This window comes from Lipophrys pholis (assembly GCF_963383615.2).
Source record: "Lipophrys pholis genome assembly, chromosome: 6".
NCBI classification, from domain to species: Eukaryota; Metazoa; Chordata; class Actinopteri; order Blenniiformes; family Blenniidae; genus Lipophrys; species Lipophrys pholis.
In genome coordinates, this window is record NC_137629.1 from 2,396,938 (window position 1) to 2,415,777 (window position 18,840).

At 42.8% G+C, this 18,840-nt stretch overlaps 1 protein-coding gene across 1 annotated transcript in view; it reads right to left on the reverse strand.

Moving 5' to 3' along the window:
* Window positions 1-18,840, reverse strand: part of rapgef2b (Rap guanine nucleotide exchange factor 2b) — a 116,072-nt gene that overhangs the window by 60,038 nt on the left and 37,194 nt on the right. Inside the window, 2 exon segments of the mRNA XM_080465468.1 lie at window positions 6,704-6,787; window positions 18,162-18,218. Of these exon segments, the coding sequence (XP_080321594.1) occupies window positions 6,704-6,787; window positions 18,162-18,218 (141 nt within the window).

The window sequence follows — 18,840 nt, forward strand, 5'->3', positions numbered from 1 at the left end:
ACTCGTGCTTCAGGTTGGTCATAAAAACTGAAATTAAATTATCTGACAGCAGTAAAGGTTCTTATCTAATCTTTTAGTTGAATTGTGGTTGAAAAGTAAACATTGTCAGGAAGGTGCAAACAGAAAGAGATTACAAACATATCAAGTGAAAACACGTCGTTTTTGTGTTTTTGTTTCAGAAAAGTTTCGTGTCTACATGTCAACGTTTTGGAAACGACATCCATTTCCACTGAAACGGCAAAATCAATGAAAATGATGTAAATGCTCAGTTGATAAACAATCAAAACAAAATTTCCTCCATCGTTTCAAAACTCCCAGTCCATATTCTCCTGGAACTTGGTAGTTTTATTTTGACAGTCACCGTAATAACAATCCAACTTGGTAGTTTTATTTTGACAGTCACTGTAATAATAATCCAACTTGGTAGTTTTATTTTGACAGTAACTGTAATAATAATCCAACCTGGTAGTCTGTCCACTAGAATGTCTGTGTTGCTCCATTGTTGATGTTTACAGCGTATAGCCTGGAATGCTAACTTCATCATTTCAGCTCATCGTTCTCTGCTGCATGTGTGTGTGGTTTCATTACAAAAACAAACAACAGCACCAACTAGTGGCTCAACGTTTTCAGAGTTTCTTCTGTTACCGTGAGACGGACATCCTTTTCAAAACTTTGCTGTGTAAACGCAAAACTTTTCTGAAACGAGAACTCAAAAATGATGCGTTTTGACTTGAAGCGCCATGTAAACGGGGCTACTACTACTGTGAAGGTTCAGTTGAAGAGTTTTCTATTTAACTAGAGCTGCACTCTGTAGAATACTGACCTTCGCCAACTCCACATTTGTTGGCAGAAGCAAGTTAGCATCGCTAGCATGTTAGCCGTTAGCTCATATCGATGCTAACCAGGTAGATCTCCTCCATGGGGTGCCTGTCTCATCCGCTTTGCATGGGAAATGTTTACCGTTTTTTGGGATTCATTCGGAAACTGTTAGCCGCCAACGTCACAAAACCTAATCCATTGGTCCTTGGATGACGACAAATCATCCTTGAAGATTTCATGGAATTCGGGTCAATAGTTGGTCAAATACATACAAACGAGTGAGTGAGTGAGTGAGTGAGTGAGTGAGTGAGTGAGTGAGTGAGTGAGTGAGTGAGTGAGTGAGTGAGTGAGTCAGTGAGTGAGCAAATAAATGCAGACGAAAACATAACCTTCTCTGCCAACTTTCGTTAGCGGAGGTAATAGAGTTTACAGTTAGAATTGGTTCAGGACCGTTTTCTAGTGAAGCTGCTGTAGGTTTGGGCTGCTGGGAGACCTTTACTGCCCTGGACTTCACAATGTTGTTGTTTTCCAGGTGTCTTCAAGCAAAAGTTGTGATTACCGGAACATGTGAGCGCTGCTGATCTACCAACTGTAAACAGTTAAAAGTTTGTTTTTGTCACGTAACAGGTTTTATTTGTGGCCAATTGTTCTGCCTCCTAAGCTCCTGTGGTGCAATTCATCCCAACAATCAATCTGCCTGAAATATGCTTTATTCATAAATCTGAATGATTTAGGGGAACATTCTCAACAAGTAAGTTCATTTCCGCCAACAAAACCTTGATCACGTCAGAAGCCGACAATGGACCAGAGAGAACAATCAGCCTGGTAATAACATAGTCGTCTAACAGCTGTGAGACAACCGGCAAGAAAATGAACACGGTCTGCAATAATTGCCAGTTTTACCCCGTAGAGAGTGGCAGTGGCTGACAACTGCCTCAACACATGACTAAACCAGTAACATCCTGTTTTTTCACACAGCTTGACACTTGGATGACACGTTTCCATGACCAGCAGGAGCATCAAGCCGACACGTCACTGTTTAATACCAGAGGAACTGACAACTTCAGCATGTTACTGATGCAAGTGGGGGAAACGCCATGTACAGCACGCAAACTCGCTTTACAAAACAAAACATGTTTAAGCATGTTGAATATTCTGTTTCTATTCCTCGAATTTGTATTTTTTGTGTTCCATGTTCAGTCTTTAACTATTTGCGGAGCATTCAGAGCAGCTTTTCTTGAGTTGAGCTCATGTCCAAGTGCTCTATATTTATCGAGGTCAGTTGGCTGAATGAGGTGCAATCTGATAGTTTTCCCTGATGTCTTTCAACTGGGATTTAAACCCGTTTGATTAAATCATTTCTGGAAAAATGCTTCACATATTCTATATTTGTCATGTAATGAAGCAGCATTGAGAGCTCCCTCATCTTAAATAATAAATACTGAAAATCTTATTGGTCCTTACTATAAAAAAACACAAAAAAAGCCAGAAATATCATAGCAAACATATTGAAGAGCTAAATTGACCTTCTCTTTTGTGATTTATGACATGTTTGAGTAAAAATGCTAAATCCCTGTTGCGTTTTGGGCGTCTGTTTCCACGACAAGGAATCTCGGAGAGACTGAAATTGCAACTTTTTGAAAACGGCTCCGAAGGCGCTCTGACTCTGTTCTGTCACCGTGGAAACGGAGGGGAAACAAATCTTTCGGAAAACGGTCCGTCTCCGTGTAGACGGTAGAAACGCTGTGACTGTTCTTGCACATCTCGGCCGTAGTAAATAGTTCTTCTGCAGACGTGTGAGTAACTTATAAAACATTACAAACACTGTATGAAACAGAAGCTGTTTTTTTTAATGTTTACACTCACGTTAATAACGATGCTCCAGATTGTTGTATATTATCACCTGATGCATGTGTTGAGTACATTTTATGACGAGTAAACTGCCGAATCACATCATCCTGTACATCGTCTACATTCGCCGCTGCTGCTTTCAGGTAATAAATTAGTTAAATGAGCCGAAGATGGAGGCCGTGTGATGGTAGCATCGCTATGAACGACGACAGAAACGAAATAGAATGAAGGTTGGACACTGTCCGCTGGTCTGCAGACTCCTCACACTGTGCCACAGACAGTAAGACCACAGATTTAAATTTTCTGGGGAAGGCCCGAGTCGCCGTGTCGCCGTCTTAAGTTCTGACGGATGCTGGGAAACGTTTGGTGGAGGTTCCGGTACCACGGCTCCTGACCACATAATTAAAGGAGCGTGCGTGCGCACGTGATTTACATCCGTGTCACCGTTTATTAAGACGTATCTGTCGGGGTTATATTTGATTTCATGCCGGCCGCTGGGTTAAATGAGGCGCAGAGCTACTTGACTTAATGACTGAGTCATTCATCTTCCCCTGGATTAGATCTCACTACAGTTACCATGGGGGGGGGGGCAGATCGGGTTTTCACCCCGGCTGCCAGTGTCGATATGAGCGGCCATTTCTGGGCAGGGCACTGGTCTGAAACCCAATTCCACCACGTCTTTAAAAGCTCCAGCGAGTCCCGCCGGACTTCATTCACTTCCTCGTGCCACAAACAATTTGCCCTCCGAGTCATTCCGGCCTCGCCGCCTCCCATCTTTACAGACGAGGCGAGGCAACGTGGGCCTTTTGTCTCCGCGTCACTTCAGACATTCCAGAGAAAGAAGATGAGGCATCAGCATTTGAGAAGCTGGTGACGAGCACCTTCATCATCACGCATTCAAACAGCTGGTCGCATGTCGCACTCCTAAAACAGGAAGTCTCTCAATTCCACGAACCGCATTGATTTCTAGGGCGTGAAGAGAATTTCTTTAGCCGGGAATAAAGCGACACAGCGACAAAAACTTTTGATTTCCCTCCTTTCCTTTTTGGAACTGAAAAATGAATGCAGCCATTCAACGGCTGAGCAGCAGAACGACACCGAAGTCCTTGAATCTTCAAAGCAGAACGTTCCACTGTGACGGCGGCGACTCAAAAGCACCGGAACACGTTTGCTTCATTTCCAGACATTTTGTTTCGGCCAACCAGGCTGATGAGAAACGATCCAAGTTCATGAGCTTCAACAACAAAAGTAGTTTTTGTCCGTTGATGTATTTATTTATTTAATTCATAAAAGTATTAATGTATTTTTTTGAATTTATTAATGTATTATTTGATTAATTTGTATGCATGTATGTACTTTACCAACTTTTCACACCAAAAATATTAAGTTATATAATAACAATAATATAGATATTAAGTTTTGGTGTAAAGAAGTACAAGAACATACTGAAATGTTCACATTGAGAATCACACTCCATTTTTTCTCTTCTTTTTACCAAAACTATTGTTTATTTCTCTATTGAATCTGAAATCCTACATGTAGTGTTTGTCCCCAGACTCGCGTTCGGAAAAGTCTTCAGCTTGAGTAGTAACGTCGTTAACTTTCACAGCTCTGGTCATTTCTCAGCCGCCGGTCCTCAGGTTGTGTTATATTCTCTCCGTCACATGACTGGTTTGGGTGGAGGAGCTTGTGTGTGTCAGTTTTGGGAGTGAGGTTATGGAATGGACTTAAAGATGAACGGAAAACCCAGAATTCTCTGTGTTTTCAAAAAGAGGTCAAGATCTGAAATAATTAAAGGTCATGCTGTGAATGTGGTAATTTGATATTTACTTATTCAAAAAGTGATTTCAAACTTAAACTGTCATTTAGCTTTGTACTTGATTACTGATCTTTATTTGTAATCCCTTAATGGTACAGGATCGGCAAAATAAGCCACAGGCTTCAGCCGATTCCTTTTTCGGTTGTTGGATGATTCATTTTTGTAATAATGTTCTTGTTTGCTGCTTTGAATCAATACAACTGAAATAAAACTACTCCCCCCCCCCCGTTTTAAATAAAAACTCCAATAAAGATATTTCGAACCATCAAATTACGTGTTTTAACATGAAGGTAGAAACACAGTGGACCTGCAAATTTAAATATGAAAGAAATAGAAATCCTCAAAGCATTCACAAACATGCGATATGATAAGAAATGTTAATGAATAATACAAACAAGGAACGATTAAAAACAGATGAAAATGGTTTGGTTTGGTTCTTATGCAGCCTGGTTATGACAGTTCAGCGGGATTCATCTTATGTACGAATTAAATGTCGATTCCGCTGCTCCAGTTTGGAAGAACATGATTGCAGACGCCCGACGCTCTTCCCGCTGTATCCTGGACCATCATCTGTATAATTTACTTAAAGAGACAGTACCCTGCATCAGTGTGAGTAACCGATGAGCCGTTCATTCAGCCCCTCGCATGCTTAGTAAACACTTTCAGGGCCTGCAGCTCCTCCGCGACTGCGGTGGAGCTTCAGCTTTAATCTGCCAATACCTGCTAATCCCCCGCCGGCGTCCCACACGCACACGTTCACCTTGGCAAAACTGAAAAGGTTAGATTTAAGAGGGGGAGCAGCTTTTTGGCACATTTCCGATGGAGTACTTTGGTTTGTAATGCCTCCCACGTCCGGGCGAATCCGGACAATGACCGCTACCCCCCTACCCCCTACCCCCCCCCCCCCCCCCCCCCCCAGTGTTGCTGTAGGTGTGTTACACAAGCCGGACGGATGAAAAGATCATTGTTTTTCAGACGCCCACAGAGGCGGTTCATGTAACCGAGCCACTTGTGAAATCGCAGCTTTTTAACATTTGGGTCTCGACTTCGGAGGCGGTGATCGCTGCCGAGAGCCGAACATGGAAATCTGAGGTAGATCGTTACCGTCCAGCACTCAGCTTCACTCTCTTCCCTCTAACAAACCCAACCTGTTGTGTTCCTCCTGCTTCTCGGTGTGAATCCAAACCCCCCCTAATGTGACACACACACCTTTTGTCCCATATTCAGATCAATAACTTCTAGAAAAAAGAGAAAATCTTCAAGGTTCCAATTCAAGTCCATCTGAGACGCTGCCATACGAGATTACCACATGTTTATGGTGGAATTCTGCCGCATTAATTTATGAGCACAACATGTATTTTTAACCACAAGCAGAACCGTACACACTCTCGGATGTTTGATGACACACAGGACATTTAAATACATTCAATAATATACAGCTTCTATTAGCAAATTTAATATCTTATAAAATATTAAATATGTTTTAATATATCGTTTTAAATATGTTGGTGAGAGATTATAATGACAGTAAACATGTTTTGATGCAGATTTTCTACACTTAAAGAGAATATTCAGTGTTTTTATGGTTGTTATTCAGGGTTTAGTGAGAAAATAACAGCAGTCTTCTGTTGCGAATGTGGAGTTTCCTTTAAACACATTTAACATGAAAATAGACAAGCTATTTTTTTTTTTGACGTAATGGAAACGTTTAACAATGGTCCTACTTTACAGATTTAGCTGTAAATCAAGGTTAAAACTATGCTGAAGGATTTGGGTTAGTAAATAGAGAAGGTATTGTTCTCTATGCTGCGGGGATCTGAACCTCAGTTCATGTCAGTGTCTTGTTATCCTGCACAATTCCAATCAGGCTCATTGGAGCAAAAGTGATCACAAGGATGTTTGGTGTCTTCGCAGAAACTTTGCATAAAACGTTTGAAGTAATCTCACAGAAAACACTTTAATATAAACGACACTAAAGCTGCAGAATAAAGCTTGATGGTTTTAAATGTATTTGAAAGAGAAATATTTCATGAGCATATTTCTCTTTTGGGAAATCAGATAAATGTGCATTTTCTTTTTTAGTTAGTATTTATTTTTAAAAAGTACCGCTGTTTTAGTGTGGATAGAAAATAAAGTGACAGTCGTCTCTTTCCTCCGTGTCCACAGTGAACTCTCGGTTCCTCCTCGGAAGTGACATACGGCTGAAAATCTTACCTGCTTCGGGGCAGAAACATGGACTCCTTGATGAAAACGGAGCCGGACAACAGGATGTACCAGCAGCTTCCTATGTCATCGGGGCTGGAGGACGGAGGGAAAGAAAAAAAAAGACACAAATTAGCACCGTTGGTCAGAAATGTTGACAGAAAATGACTTTTCTATTCGATAGACGCTGCGGGCGAAGATGTGAAAACTGTCGAGAAATGGAAGTCAGATGGTGGAGCAGCTTTTAAACAATATCTGCTGTGTGTGTGTGTGTGTGTGTGTGTGTGTGTGTGTGTGTGTGTGTGTGTGTGTGTGTGTGTGTCTAAGTTTAAAAAACCTGCGACTGATTGAATAAACATGCAAACGTAATAAATGACTGAATCTAAAGTGAGAAATCTTCAAAGATGTAAATCTGAGGTCAAACTGATGCTTAATAAATTAATAAATAATTTTGCATCAAATATTTTTGATACTTTCGACCAGAAACAACATTTTGATGAAGAATTGATTTGTGTTTCCTGTTCCGATCATATTGGATTCCCTGTTCGTTGATAACTGTCATTTTGACTTCTGTTACTGTAACTTCGACATCAGAAACCCAAACCATCACACTAATAAACCATTTACTGATTTGTTCATGCAGATTGACTGTTCGGGGCCACAGAGTCATCAGACGGCAGTAATCCTCCCCGACACAGTGATCGAGAAGACTGCAGATTTAAAACAGCGTTGTGGGAAACTGGCAGTAATTTCATGGAGAAAGTGAAAACAAGGGCCACACAGTTTGACATCATTTCCCCAGAGACACTGTAATCCCGTCCAGGATCAGAATATAACCCCACACATGTTTGAACTCAACCTTTTATTTCTGTAATCAACAGAGAATATTATGACTTTTTAAGCCACTTTCTAACTCGTCTCTATTTGAAGCTTTGCATGAGCTCCCTGTGAAAAACTACGATGTCCCAGGTCAACGAATCGACTCAGACCTGACGAGAGATTCTTGAAGACTTGTATAAGGAGGAAGGAAAAAAGAAGACATGAGGAAGATGAGTGCAAAGTGCAGCAGAGAGAGAAGTATGAATGGAGCGCAGACTCATCCCTCCTCCTCCCACAGCCAGCGCCCTGCTGAAACACACCAGGAAATTGGGCATTGCAGACCGAGTGAACGCCGGCTGACCCCGGCAAGACGCATCTGGCAGTCATATTTTCACTACATCCAACAACAAACTGTTTTTCCTGCAGTTTTGTTTTTTTTATTTGATGATTTAAGATTCCAGTGGCATCACTTGTTCATTCATTAAGAAACATCAAAGTCTGAGGCGACGAGATAAACAACTCTTAATTCTATTAGGACTGTCGCCGTTTCTAAAGCATGCTGGCGATGCCGGAGGGATAACACAGACTTTAAAAAGCATCAGTTTTGTTTTCTTCCTCATCCCGCTCATCCTCGGGCCTTCGGAGCGAGCGCGGGGATTGCAGGGAGATAATCTGGATCCTCGATGGTCGGTACGAGCGGGATTATCAAAGTGGGGTGTTCAACTACTGAGAATGTAAACAAATGCTAAAGAGAGATGGATAAAAAACCATTAATGCTTGTTTTTTTAATCTGTGCAATCGCTTCCAGGGGCTCAAAGAGTAAGCGTAGCATATGAAACCGCTCTGCGGGTCACGTTAAATATCAGTGCAGTGACCTGCTGCTCTATGATCCACCGGCTCCCGTCGCTTCACCTTTAACTTGGAATCAGTCGAACTGAAGAATCACTGTCCATCTAAAGAGACGTTCCTTCAAACTCAGGCTAAATTTAGCAGGTAAGTTTACCGGTGATCAAAACAATTGAGAGCGTTTGAAAGTCCTCGTCAATCAAATATGTCAGTGAACATCTCTGTGACATGGAGGAAGAAGAAGAGATCCAGAGGAGGAAGTATTAACGTGACACGTAACACCGATACCGCCGCGCTCCGGTGTTGGGAATGTGAATTGTCTGTCGGTGGTGGACAGACAGAAATAGGCATGCAGAGAACCAAACACTGGCTTTTATTTCTGGTTTTGAGCCTCCTGACAAGAAGAAACACTCACTGAGAACAGCATCTAGTTAGTTACCCAGAAATGATGAATCGTTGATCAACATACAAAATAATTCCAGAAATTCTATGATTATTTGATGTAACTTAATTCTAATTAACAAAACAATAAGCGACTTAAACATATAATGTAGTCCAACATAACATCAAATATATGTTTTTATACTATGAGAGGAAACAATGGAAACAAATGAGACTCAATCTATTTGGAATCCATCTTTAAAAAACGCCATCAAGTGTGATGTCTAAACCTGAAAGGTGTATGAAGTGTGGCGTTTGTATAACAGTTTAGAAATATGCAGTAACAAACCACAAATATAAGATTATTTGGAAGAATTTACACATTTCCCATTTTCTTCAACGTGAGCCGAGTTTTTAAGGCGATGCTTCACCTGAAGGCACAAACTGAGTGACGGGTTCTGGCTCGCTGTACGTGTCCTCCACCCGTGTTTACCCCCGATCACCTGCCTGAAATCAGAGCCGGTGTTGCTTCTGCTCGCCGTTAATCAGGCAGCAGCTCCCGTCATTATCACCCCGTCCAAGTGAGATATTTTAATTGAAACCAGAGGTGGCGGGGAATCAATGCTCAGCCTCACGTCGGCAGCGTTTGGCTGCTCTTTGCTTACAGGAAGGTACAGAGTTTTTAATCACCGGTAAAAGTCTCGCCCTCCCTGGCGGCTCCTCGGAGAGCCAACGAGGCTGCAGACAGTGCACCCTACTGACACCAAGCAAACCCTCCCGGCAGATCTACCCAGCGTCTTCCTCCTCCCCGTCCTCTTCCTCCTCCACTGATCTCCAGACGCCTCCCTGCAGACTCCGCCGCCGCTTTTATGGCTCTTCTTTGCATTTGGGGACGAGTTGAATTAAATGATTAAATATTAATTGCTGGGACGCAGATGTGTTGAGAGAAGGAAGCACCTCACATGCCCACCGAGGAGGAAGAGGAGAAAAAAGAAGAGCAAAAAAAAAAAAAAGTAGGAGATAGAAGACTCTTATGTACCACGACAGCTTGACTGAACTGGGTCACGCGTGCTGGAAGCGATAGTCAAATGCTCAACATCATCCACCAAAACCCCCACAGGGAAGCCTTCACCGGGGGGAGCGGGGTTATACGAGTGCTGGGGGGGGGGGGGGGGGGGGGGGCAGAATTTTACAAAAAAAACAACTACACTGTATTCAGAAGAATTTTTTTTTCTTCACTAAGTCAAGTTTCTCTGCAAGAAAAACTACAGTGTAAACTTAAGTGTTCATTTTTAATCCAAATTCCATCATTTCAATACTGAAAACACAACGTCATGCTCACACGATATCATTGAACTTAAACCATTTTCAACTTTCTGTAGATAATGGGGTTTTTTTCTCCAATGTCTCCTCGGTGGTTTGCACCAGAAATACATCATCGTATCTTGTTAGTGGGAATCTTCAATAATAATTTAAAAGGGCTCATATTCTGCTAAATTCACTTCCTAAAGATTCTCCAGCAGTACTAATCATCCACATACCTGGACTGACGTCCCAGAAGTGAAGACAGTCTGTCCTCTCTCTCCCTGGCTTGTTTCAGGTTTTAAAAAGTGTGTTGCTCCAAGCAGCCAATCAGAAATCAAACCCTATATAGTGTCATCGGGGGTTTAGCCAATCCCAATCAAGGTAGGCCCGCCCTTTGACTCCTCCCACAATTAGGCAGCTCTGCTCTGGCACATGGCACCACAAGAGGAAGTACTGCCTCCTCTTCCCAAGAAGGGCATGTGTGGGCGGAGCCAGACCAGCTCACACAGACACAGCAGATTCTGAATGCAGCTCCTATGATCCAATATTCAAATGGAGGAAAATCAAGGAGGAGCTAGAACCTTAGAATACTGAAGGTTTCTGGACCGACCAGACCAGGAGGACGTGAAGCTGGATGATATGAATCTTTTGAAAACAGAAGTGTATCTATACCGAGAAACTTTTTAAAAAACGGAGAATAATCTCCAATCAATGAGCATTTCAAGCTGTTGTTTTGTCCATGAAATCCTCGAGAGACCGTCAGTACCACATCAGAGGACAACGTTATGTAATAAAGCCTCTGGGCTTCAAGAGTCCGGCCAATAAAACTAAAAAAGGAACCGCAGAGTGACACAGAGACTGCAGACGGATGACCCCGGCAAAATAAATAATAATAGACATTTCATCTTCAAGTGGGTTTTAAAGTCCCATTTTGAACCTGTTCTGCTGTGTGACCCAGTCACACCCGACCGGGTCACTGGACTTCCTGTTTTTATTGTCTGGTCTGATTTTTATCTTTGATTTCCAGTTTTCCTTCATTTGTGCTCATGGAATCGCAGCTGATCATGAAATCGCAGCTGAGTCCTCCTGAGATGACGGACGTCGGGCTCATAGGCGCAGTAAGAACACTGTGTACTGGAGTTTGGGATTACATAAGCCGACTGGTCACCGGGGCGTGATCAGACTCCAGGTTTTGTCGCCCGGCGTGTTTCAGCCTCGACTGCCGTGTTCATGAGCGCGAGCAGCTTCTGGGCGTCGCCGCGAGCAAGAGAGGGGTGACTTTCCCACAGCTGCTGCTCTGAACCCCGGACAGGGGTTAAAATAACACCGTCTGCTAAGTGTTCTTCCTGGATTGTCCTTTTTCGTCTCTGCACACAGTACGTGCATGAGATCTACTCTTAATGCCACTTTTGTGCTTCTGTTTTCTGATTTTCTGGCCCCGTGGTGTCATCTGTCGATCATCGCCGATCATCAATAATAATCTGGTCAATGTGTAGAAACTGGGCAGAAATTCGATTCGATTGGAGCTAAAAACAATTGTTATTTAGCAAATTTGAGCCTCACCAGTTTTTCGGCATTTTTTGCGTTCTGTTCTCCCGCTCCTTGTGGGTTTCCGTAGTTTCTGTTGCACTTTTGCTTAAACCTGGTTGAAGCTTGAATTTGTTGAACGACTGAGCCTCGTTTACTTTTTATTTTGGGATTGTTTATGTGCACTTTAACTCTGAGGACAATCAGAAAAATAAAGTTGCACTTTTGACATCTGAAGTCATTTCTAAGTGCATCGAGAGAAAAAAATCTAATCAAATCAAAACTTCAATTTTTCTTTAAAAAAAATTTTTTTAGGCCAAAGTGCTTAACCCTGGTAGAAACTCCTGGTTGTGAAATGGGAGCGTTGCAGTTCCAGAAGAACGGGACAAGAAGGAAACAGAACAAGACGTAGAAGACAAACAAAAAAGAAAGAAACATTTTTAAAAATAATCCCCAACATCTGACTGATTGATGGATTTTGTTGCTTCCATCTCACGATAAAAGAAGGAGAAACGCTCCCTCGTGCTCCTCACTTGACTTCTGAGAGTTTAAACAACAAATGAAGACTCCGAACCTCTGAACGCGCCTCGTGCCAAACTTTCTGGCACGTTGCCAGAGTGCGTCAGGGTGAAGGTTTGCAGACAGGAGGAGGTGAAAGCCTCTTCGCACTGCGCCGGGTGCCAGGTCAGCCTCTGACTCACGACGGTTTAGACACATAATCTGAGGATTGTAAATCCTGAGAGGGTCAGACTTTCGCAGGATGGGGTGTTTTCATGAGATATAGAGCGTGTGTGTGTGTGTGTGTGTGTGTGTGTGTGTGTGTGTGTGTGTGTGTGTGTGTGGTCAGCACTCCAGCTATCTGGAGCCACAGGCAGAGAAGATGAGTACTTTTCTAACTATTACCTCTTATCCTGCTATCATTACCGCCGGCGGCTGCTGATCGCCCGCCTGGAGCCGCGAGCGCTCGGCTCTTAACTGGGTCACAACGAGACATTTCATGCAACATTATGGATTTTTGCACAACAAGAAAAAATATATATATACAAACACGCACAAAAAATTGCTGAAGCAAACTGAAGCTCGGACAGTTTTTACAAAATAAGCTCTTTTATGTGTTTAATGGGACAACAAAATTGTGAATAGTGTAAAATATACTGGCAGACTTGTCGTGTTATTTAATAAGAAACCGTCGAGCGTCTGTCTTGATGATCGTAAAGCTGTTACAAGCACATTTTTGTACATTGTAATTGGAAAGTATTGCAGTATTTGCTGCTGTTAGATACATCTCAGTGTACATTACAAGCCAGACAACTTAATAAGAGATGCCATCACAATTAAATCTCCCCATTGACTTTTAGAGCAGTCGTTCCACAGCACATTACTGCCATTGTTATAAACAGATGAGAACATGAAGATAGGCTGTTAAAAGCTTGTATTTTTAGAGGAGCGGGCTGATTAAGATCCCGGAGAGGAGGAAACTCGATCTGATCCGCTGCTGTTTAATGCCCAGCTCTTATCTGGGAGAGACGTGCCTGAATTTTATAGGTTAATACATGCAGGCTTACACACACACACACACACACACATACACACACACACAAACACACGACTTGAATCTGTGTCACAAGCGTACACACCCGTGCAAATGAAATGAGCCAATAAAGCAGAAAGAAAATAACCCGCTGTGTTTCTGTGCCTCGGCCCGGGGGTAAGATCGCAAACGTTCCCCATCAGAGAGCAGCGACACTCTGCCAGCCGACTTTAAAAACGCTTTTAAGTTTGTCCCAACGCGAGTTTTTATCCTCAAACAACCCAGCTCACACTAGATAAAGTGTCTTTTTCTTTTCTTTCGTAGGCCTCGGCTGGTTGAAATGTGTCAGACGGGGGACGATCACACCTGAACACAGTCACTCTTTCACATCCAGTTCAGGCCGTGACGGGCCAGGTATTACACCAACCATTGGTTTTCAGGTTATGAAGAAAACTCTTCACATATTCCACAAACGACTTCTTAAAGACTTAAATCAGGTCACTCATGCAGCAGGAAACTTTACTATGAAGGAACTCGTTTTTTTTGTTTTTAATTTCCACAGCCTGCATCGTAGAGCAAGGCTATTTGGCCTTTAAAAAGAAAATAAAACTATGATTTTTTTTAAAGACAAATTTGAGTTTCGTTTAAATTTTCGATTTTTTTTCTCTCATTGCACTTAAAAATGACCGCAGACGCTTGCTGAATAGCAGTCGTTTTTAGCTTCGGATTTGATAAATCAATTAAATAGCCCGTTTTTATTTTCTAGACAAAACTACTGAACTACAAAACAAACTGCGCTTGTTTAGCGAGAAGCGACAGCCACAGGATCACAAGCTGCAGCTTGAACAGTGAAATACTGAGGAGGATTACTGTCCGACAGCTCTGTAGCACCAACTAGTGGTGGTCAAGAAGGCGTGTGCATAAATAAAACACTAGATAGTTTAAAGTTTCTCTACCAGAACAAAATCTTTAAAATATACATTCCTTAAAAGATTTCACTTCTGCACAGAGAATAAACCAAACCAGAACCTCTCCTCTCATTCCAACCTGCAGGTTCCTCAATCCTTCACAACAAAGTCCAGAAGTTTCCAGACAAACCATCAAACTGTTGATGTTTCCTGACTGACGCCATCTTGGGAAACCTGCCCCAAGGGATTGTGGGATATCAAAGATGGCGTGGCGGCAGCTCCAGCCAGAAAAAAATCCAGACTTTGTCAAAGAAAGAGTCTTGAAGCCTCCAGAAAAGTCTGAATGAAACTGATGGTTTTTCCAGAGAGAATCCAGATGTGGAGAGATCCAGTGGACAAACGGGATCTTGGTTCGGGAACCTTTAGGAGTTTCTGTGAAGCTGAGACGTCGATAAACCCGGGTATCTTTCAGGAAATGGAAATGCTGGAAATACGTGTTTGTTTGAGAGTAATGAAGAACTTCATTACTAAAACCGAATCCTCAGTTAGTAAGTTGAAGACGGCAGGACCCACGTCCTCGTTGTCCACAGTGAGACCAGTTCAGTTTTTAGTGTTGGACTAACTGCAGAATGTTGTTGTCCACTTAAACAGAAGTGACTTTGGACGTCAGTCCACCAAGAAAACAAGCTTGTTCTATACATGAGCTTCATTCGGCGGCGGAGCCTTCAGGGGATCAATCAGGTGCTCAAGTCTTTGTACTGAGAGGAAACTAGACAAAGATTAATGGACGGAGTCCAACACTCGACCTTTTCAGGATTCAGCAAACTGCTGTTCTGGAGTCACTTTGTCTTCATTTTGTGTTTTTTTCTGAAGAAGATTTCAGGTCGTCTGCAGCTACACGTGGAGAGGTGGATTTAGAATTTAAATACAGCGGAGAGGAAACAGATTTCACTGTTTATCTCTTTCCTGGAGAGAGAAATTTCAAGAATGTTTCAAGAAGCAGAAGAAAGCAGCTCGACAGTGTTGAGGGACATTTCTTCAAAACTTTTCCACTTTTCATTTATTCACTATTACCAGATAAGGAAAACTTTTAACGCTGACAAATTGAAGTTGTTCTAGAGCACATTGTGGTCTAAACTCTGCGAGGGGAGACTCACGCTCTCATCCTTTCTGTTCAGAAACTCGATCCGGCCAGTCTGAACAGGCTGTTATTCATCAACTCTCTAATCCTCCGACTTCTTTTCCGATGTTCAGTCGTCTGCTGAGGTGAGGATGACTCCGTCTTAATGCCGCCTCGCTGCAGACAGCCGTGAGAAGTGATGGATTTCACCGCAGGTCAGGCGGGACGGAGCGGCTTCTTGTGACTTACACCCACTACGTCTCAGCAGCGTCACATCGCAGCACCTCTGTTCTGCTTCGTCCACAAACAGCCTGTTCTGACGGCACAACACTGCTTATGTCTTCTAAAACCTAGAAAGTCAAACGAGTAGCAAGCGAACACCAGCGAGGGCCTGCTGGGACACTTCTGATGCTCATCACTTCGCGTTTTATTTCTGAGTTTTACTTTTAGAAATTTTTTGAGGCTGCGTGTGATGTAGTGTTCAGCACTACTGCCTCACCATGACATGACCCCCGGTTTGAGTCTGGGATTGGAGCGACGAGGCCCTTTGACCAGCCCTCAGGGCGTCACTGGGAAATACTGAATCAAATGAACATCACTAACTGTCACATGTAAACTGGTCACATTTGACATGTTTTGGATCATTTTTGCATTATTAGTTGTGCCGAGCATCTTGGCTCCCGAAGCGACCAACTCCTACCTCACAGAAAAGGTGTTTCAGAGTAGAAGAAAAAATAAATAATGTTTATAAATAATTTAATCATGGTCTCCCGACACAGGCTCAGATGAAGTGACGCAGAGCGTTGTGGGAAAAACTGCTTTTTACCAAGAGATAATTCATATTCAGCAAAACTCTAGTCGACTTCAGTCTCAGCCCTCGAAGGCAGAGCTAATTTCTCATGTGACGCTTTGGGGAACTAGTTTCTCACCCCCACGGTGATCAATGAAAACGGCACATCAACAACAACCACAATGGAGAATTCAGAATGTTTGAATTTTTCAATGTAAATGTGCGTTTCATCTGCAGAGTAAAGGAGGAAAGACATTTCTAACAGAGAGCAGACACTGAGTGGACAGTCTGAAGAAGCTTGAATGTTTACATCGCACTGCTTCCACTTCACAACAACACAACAGCAACCAGAGGCCCGACGTGCAAACTGCAGCGTTTGTAGTGTTTCCGGTATTTCTTTGTGTGCAGAGATTATTTTCACAATGTTGTCCAACCGCTGCATACAATTGTCTGTAGGGGTGACATGAGTGTGTGTGGTTTGGTGACGACCTGCTGAGCTGTTCAGTGTGTGACCTGCCCCTCGTCTACATTCCGCTGGCATTGGGTGGATAAACCGGCCAAAAGGTGGAGGGATGGACATTTTTGGATCAAACTGTATCCCGACATGAAAAAGACGGAATCTCTCTCTGCATGTTTGGTGAAGATAGAAAACTGAAGATTTCTCATCAGTTTAAGGTTTTAATTTTTAATCCTGGCTGCATATATTTACATGTGGAGCATCCCTGAACACACGGGACATGACTAAAGGTGTGTGGGCTTCTCCACCTGTGCAGGCTGTGTGGAAAGCAGTGAGCGCTGTGGTGTGTGTGTGCGTGTGTGTGTGTGTGTGTGTGTGTGTGTGTGTGTGTGTGTGTGTGTGTGTGTGTGTGTGTGTGTGTGTGTGTACTCTGAAAACTAGAGTCCATTATGTGACCACAGCTTTAATCTGCATTCCTATTGTTTAATCACCAAGTGGCCTTCTAATGAGGTGTTGACTTTTCCACATCTTCCCCCAACACACACAGACACCCACACACACAGGGATCAGGAGACCACCACCCCACCCCCCCCCCCCCCGCCCCCGAGATGTTGACAGAGTTAATTAACCATCTTAATTCTCTCCGCGGGCGTTCGGAGGAAGTCAGCCGGTGACAGCAGTCAAACTTCTTTTTTGTTGCAGCAGCTTTTCAGAGGGAATCCAAATGTTGTCAGAGGTCGTGTGTTTCGCTTTGTGATCATATTAACCCCCAATAACTCAAGAGGACAAATGGATCTGTCTTTTCTTTCTCTTCATCAACAGTCTGCCATTTTAAGGCCCAGTTTACGCCACCGTTTCAAGAGAAGACTCTTTTTTGGCCTGCTTGTTTCAGAAAAATTGTGTTTTCACCCCGTTTCCACGGCAACGGAGTCGAGGTGTTTTCAAAAAGTTTCCAGTGGCTCAGGGCGCCGTTGTCGTGTCAACAGTCCCCCCAAAACCGTATGAACGTTTTGCATTTTCACTTTAAAACTCTGCGTAAACAGGAAATAATTTTTAAACTTTATTATTTAATAATGTCGCTGTTTGTCGGATCAGTTTCAACATGGAAAGGTTCAGTTAATATGTCAAACTTTCACATACATATGTACGTTTTTAATTTTCTTATACATAAAGATTACTATTTTACTGTAACTTAATCTGTCCTCATCACTATTAAAGAATAATACTCTTTTTTTACTTATTTGTACATATTACTGTACAATCGAACAAGTGAGGAAAACTCTGTCTTCAATATGAAACAACACCAACGTTGTCCTGCACATGGACACTCGGTGCTTTCTAAAGCAAAGAGACAGACTGGTTTCCAATCATTGCCACCTGAGCCACAACTTTTCTCCATATCTCACCAGTTGGATTCATAACCACTAAATAAAGTGACTTTCCTGTCGATTGCTTCCACACCGAGTCACTAAACGGAGCTGAAAGTGGAGCCGAGTTCTCCAGTGAGGGTCCAGCTCCTCGGCCGAGCTGCAGGGTGATTCAGTGTGACACTGACCCACATCCACACAAACACACTTCCACCAGCGCCTCACCAATCCCGGCTTTTATGAAGCTTTCAGCTCGTTTTACTGACGAAGTCGCTGCAGTCGGGTTCATCAATCACTTCAGCCCACGCCGGGTTTTGATCACATTAAACTGAAGCGTTCATCCTTTATCTTCCGCAGCTGTTCAGGTCCAGTTAAAACTGAAATATCATCAACACACACACACACACACAGATACTTACTAGTACAGCACTTCGTTGGCCTCGTGTCGCTCGTAGCGCACCGTCTCACACATTATCCTGCAGGGACGAGAGGAAGAACAAGGCCGCCGTCACAAATCAACACACAGAATTAATAAGCTCATAATCAATCAGACGTTTGTTAGTGATGTCACACAATCCGAGGAATAAAGACCAAAGTTACAAGGTGACTGAGCAGCAGTGGGTCTGATGACAAATAACGTTTGATTCACTTCCTTCTCAAACATTTATGTTCATAGGCAATGAAGCAGCCTGCTCCAAACAGATAAACAGTGTTTGTACTTTTATATTCTGCCCTTCTGGCGTCGTACTTTTACATTTGTGTTGTGGTATAAGACCATGTTTACACCACGTTTCAAGAGAAAACACACGTTCTACTGCATTTTTGTTTCACGTTTACACGGCAACATTTTGAAAAACAAGGTACGTTTAAATGGAAATGGCAGAAACACTGAAAATGATGTAGTTCACTACATTGGGCCACTAGTTGGAGCTGTTGGTTGTTTTTGTAATAAAACCACACACACACACACACACACACACACACACACACACACACACACACACACACACACACACACACACACACACACACACACACACACACACACACACACACACACACACACACACACACACACACACACACACACACACACAC